The sequence below is a fragment of the Frankliniella occidentalis genome, unplaced genomic scaffold, assembly GCF_000697945.3.
Source record: "Frankliniella occidentalis isolate FOCC.00 unplaced genomic scaffold, Focc_3.1 Scaffold169, whole genome shotgun sequence".
NCBI classification, from domain to species: Eukaryota; Metazoa; Arthropoda; class Insecta; order Thysanoptera; family Thripidae; genus Frankliniella; species Frankliniella occidentalis.
Window position 1 is genome coordinate 368348 of NW_026267295.1, and position 4582 is coordinate 372929.

The 4582-nt window shown below is 56.8% G+C and overlaps 1 protein-coding gene across 1 annotated transcript in view; it reads right to left on the reverse strand.

Moving 5' to 3' along the window:
* LOC113211445 (sodium/hydrogen exchanger 3) overlaps positions 1-4582 on the reverse strand; it is a gene marked incomplete in the record, with an annotated part of 46207 nt that overhangs the window by 27172 nt on the left and 14453 nt on the right. Inside the window, 1 exon segment of the mRNA XM_052271674.1 lies at positions 1383-1646. Within this exon segment, the coding sequence (XP_052127634.1) occupies positions 1383-1646 (264 nt within the window).

Here is a 4582-nt window from a genome sequence, read left to right on the forward strand (position 1 = left end):
CCCTCCCCCACCTCCCCCACCTCCTCGGCAACCTCGTCGACTCGCCGGTTCGTTCTAGTTTCCGTGGCGGCACGAGGGCCTGGCCTGATCGCTGAGGGGTTGCTTGTCCACGCTGCTCGGCTGCAGAGGGGGTAATGATTTGGGTGGCTTCCCACCGGCCGGGTAAAGTCCGGCAATTTTATGAGAGTAAAAACCTCTTTGCCATCCTCCCCTACCCCCTTTACCTACCCCTCAGATTCCCTGCTGTCTCTTTGACTGTCTGCCGCCTGCCACTACCCAAATATACGAGAGGAAACAGTAAAGTGGAACCAAACACGCGACCTGGATCCACCTATATTGTTTGTTTTAAAAAATGTCCTGTTTTCGTTTGTGAAGCCACAAGCCACGGACTCTTCAGCCCCTCTGCCGAGTTGTCAGCTGTCCCCCGTCCTGTCCGTCCTGTCCGGGCTGTCCGGCGCGCCTGTTCGCCCTCGCTGTCTTGCTCTGGCTACCCCGGGCGGGGCTTTTGACGCGCACCACCCCAACGGCCCAACAAACATTATTTTCACTCTCACACAAACATTTCTTTTCTCTCATAGAGGCTTTCGCGCGCCCTTTACACGCAGTTGCTTCTCCTCTACCTTAACGCTTCCCTTCGCCTCCTCTACTAAACCCGTACTATTTTGTGAACGTTTTCTAAAAGGCCAGACCTGTCGATGGAGATTCCGTTTCCGCCGCGAGTGACTGAGATAGACGTGGCAGGCCTGCAGGGGCGGACGAGGGGATGGAGGGGGAGGGTGCCCCGGGGCGGGTTCTTGTGCTGTGGGCGGGGCGGGACGTCGGGACGTGGGCGTCTGGGACGGATGCCGGTCCGGGGCGATCGAAATAAACGTACCAAATAAGCATATCGATGGAGTGCACACCCCACACCCCACACAGCAGCCACGCTCTCAGAAAACCATGTAGTATTTCTGTGAACGAAATCAATGACTTTACCGAAAATCCATAAAGTTTTTCGTCCAGGGAAAGAAACATTTCCTTCAGATTAATGAAATTTGTTCCATTTGACAAAACTTTTATTCTTTCTAAACAATGTTTTTATCACTCGAACGGAAAATATGACTCATTCTTGACACGAAGTTTTCGTTCCAGTAAATTAACTTTCTTTTCCCTCAAAAAAGTAGGTTTTCGGGTGCTGGGTTGGTTTGGTCGTACCGTGCGCGGCGCGGCACGCGTAGAGTGGCAGTTCAACGCTCCGCGCCCCCGTCAACACCATTGTGTGGGGCTCCTGCCCCTGGCGCCCCTGGCCGTGGAGCGCGGTGTACATCTCCCTCCGCCGTGACAGTGGCACGGCGCCAAAGCAGAGACTGAACAGTACACATCGCCGCTACTACTGTACTCACCGATGGTCAGGGTGTTGAAGATGGTGCCCACGACGGCGTACCAGAGGATGGTGCCCAGGTGGTCGAAGAAGAGCCGGTTGGGCATGAAGTAGCCGGCGTCCAGGATGATGGGCGGCAGCATGTAGAGGAAGAAGGTGTCGGGCGTGAGCGGCGACACGTGAAGCTTGTCCGTGAGGAAGAGCAGGAAGCCGATGGCCACCCCCACCGCGATCAGCAGGCACGACTCGGGGAACATCTTGCTCAGCGAGGGCGCCATGTGGAAGCCTGCGGGGCACAGACACACACAGGCGGTCACTAACACTGGCAAAAAAAGTTGTCGTATACCGGCAACAGGAAAATTTTCAATTGAAAACGTCGTACAATTACAACAATTCAACGTTGCAAATTTACAAGCACTTATGCGAATCGACTTGAAATGGCATGACGAGCGAGAGTCGGAGGCTGTGCCAGGTGACTGATTAACACGCACTTTCTGTAGCGCTACAACACAACTACAACACAATTTGTAATTGGCAAAGAAGTCGTACATGTGCGAGGATGTTTTCCACGGTAAAGTTGTTATTACGATACGGCAGGTCTCTCCAGGCCCGTGCACCGGAAGGTTCCAGGCCTCATATCACGTCCCCCCCCGGGCGGTTTGATCGTGCGGCTGCCCGTGCGGCTGTCTGCCTTGAGTGGGGGCTCCAAAATATTTGAGAGACGCGCATCACGCGGCCCCGGCCCGCCGCCCCGGCCCGGCTCTCGGCTTGGTCGGAATGTGGGCTGGATCCATACTCTGGCGGCGGGATTCAGCCCCATCCCCGTTCCCCCATCGCATCCGCGTGGCGTGGGGAACGCGACGAAGGCTGCCCCCCCATCCCTCCCTCCTCCGCGCCGTCCTTCCGCTCCCGCCGCCCTTTCCGCGCCCCCTATCGCTCGGATCGCGATAGCTCGACCGTCGCTTTGCCAGGCTGCCTGAGGCCTCTCTCTGGGCCGGGCCCGTGCGGGACCTGTCCACCACCACCTCCAGCGGCTAGGGCTACTGGTGTCGGTTTGCTTGCTGGCGCGTGGGCTGCGGCTGCGGCTGCGGCTGGGGCATTTACACTCCGGCGGATGCACGCCACTACAGCACTGAAACGGCGCTGGAGCCTCTGGGCCGGAGCGTGAAGTCTCATCTACAATGGGAGGCGTAGAGCGCAGGCGTGGATCGTGGGTTTAGACGTAAGCGGGATTGTGGGGTAGCGACGGCTAATATGTCATCATAGATCATTGAAAGTCATTGAAAAACGAAAACCGAACGGGGAAACCCTAAAAACCTGCACAGAAAACAGCCAAAACCGAAAACAGTTTTGAACGACCTGCGCCTGCGATCCTACGCTGTCCATTGTAGACGAGCCTTACGCCTGGAGCCGACTCGGTGGCAATTACATCGTGAGAGGCACATCATCACAGCTAGCAGCGCTCGAGTGGCGCTGTGGCGATCCCGCTCACCTGCTCCAAGGCCGCTTTAGCGCCCGCTCCAGCGCCTACTCCAGCACCCGCTCCAGCGCACGCTCCAGCGCCTACTTCAGCGCCCATTTCAGCGCATTGTCTTTTTCATTGTCAGTTTTCTCCCTACTGTTTTGTGTTTCGCTGCTGCTGCTGTTGTTGGAGGGGATGTCGCGTTTAATAATTCGCGACATATAGGGCGCCTGCCGGGTAGGGTAGCGCAGTAGCACACCAGGTGCGGCTGCCTCTCGGACCATACCATCGGGACGAGCTGGGATGATATTGGTTTCCACTGACTGCGCACGTGCGGCGCGGCGTGGCGTGGCGTGGTGCGACCCATCAAACAGAATGGCACGGTGTCAGGCTGTCGGCCAGCCGCCGGGGCGCCAGGCGCCAGGCGGAGCTGTGGAGCGCGCGCCCACACACACACATTCACACTTGTGTGCAGACGAGCGCCATCAAGATTGTGAGATATGTAACTGCACCGAAAAGCAGGACTCGAATGATGCGCGTTATATTTTTCACAACATGGCGTCGTTTATTGCTCTCGGCGATGTCATTTTCCAATTCACGAAATGATAACGGAAATGATTCCTTATTTCGATTCTTTTGGACGACGGATAACATCGGTCATTATTTCACGAACCCTGTGCTCTCCCAGTCGCTCCTCCTGGATGATAGAACTCTGTGATTCTGGATTTATTAAGAACTAAAGCTAATGAGGATTCAAAGATATGATAAACTCAAAAGATGCCACGACAAACTCCTTTCATGGAAGTACCCATAGGTCTGCATGGCAACCGAAATCAAAATCCACGCGGATACAGAGCGATTCGAGTTCATTAGACCCAGAGGCGCCAACAGGACGTGCAACCTGCACACGAGGGTTATGAATAACTGATTAATAGCTTCATAATCAACGTCTTTAGTGGTTCCACGAACAACCACCACCGTCACGAGCGCAAGCAGGCGTGCGGCGAGGCGCACCCGAGACCGAGGCAATTAACATTGGGCAACGCGCTCCGGCCCGGCAGGGCCTCGGCCAGCGGGAGCACGTTTGCTGTCGGCGCGGCGGGAGGCCCGAGGAGAGCTCGTGGAGCCGGCGGAGCCCGTCGTCGTGGACAAGGCGACACAATGGGCACCTCGTAAAGGCGCCGCCAGGGGGCCCGCGCCCGGGGCCAGGCCGGGGGCCGCGCGCGCGTCCACAGCCAGAGAGGCGGCCAGGGGAAACAAACTACCGACCCAGCCTCCCCCCGCGTTCGTAAATCACGCCTCGCGTTTGGACCGTTCACGACAAGCGCACGTGTGACGCGTCAAAAGTGTTTGAGGACCCCCACCCCAACACGCTGCTGCGAGTCGAAGTTATTTACCAAAGTCGCGCGCCACCCTCGCGTTGACCAATTATTATTTTTCTACGTTTCATAGTGTGCCCGTCAGCCATTCCCACGGGATGGCCGGCCCGCCAGAAAAGCCTGAGCAACATTAACGTACGCGTTGAAAGATAAAGGCGGCAGACTTATTTGTATTTTCCGCATAGTGTATGTACCTCCTGCGCCAAGGCGCGGGTTAGATTTCCCACTGGCTTCGACTCCTTGTCCCTACAACTACAGGCTCAACTGCAGGCCACTCGAAGGAAAACATGGTTGACAACACTCGAGGGCTGACAACGGTCGAGGCTTTCGCCGGAAGAATCTGAAGTAGCTCCCGCGCGCTCACCACCACCACGCTCTGTG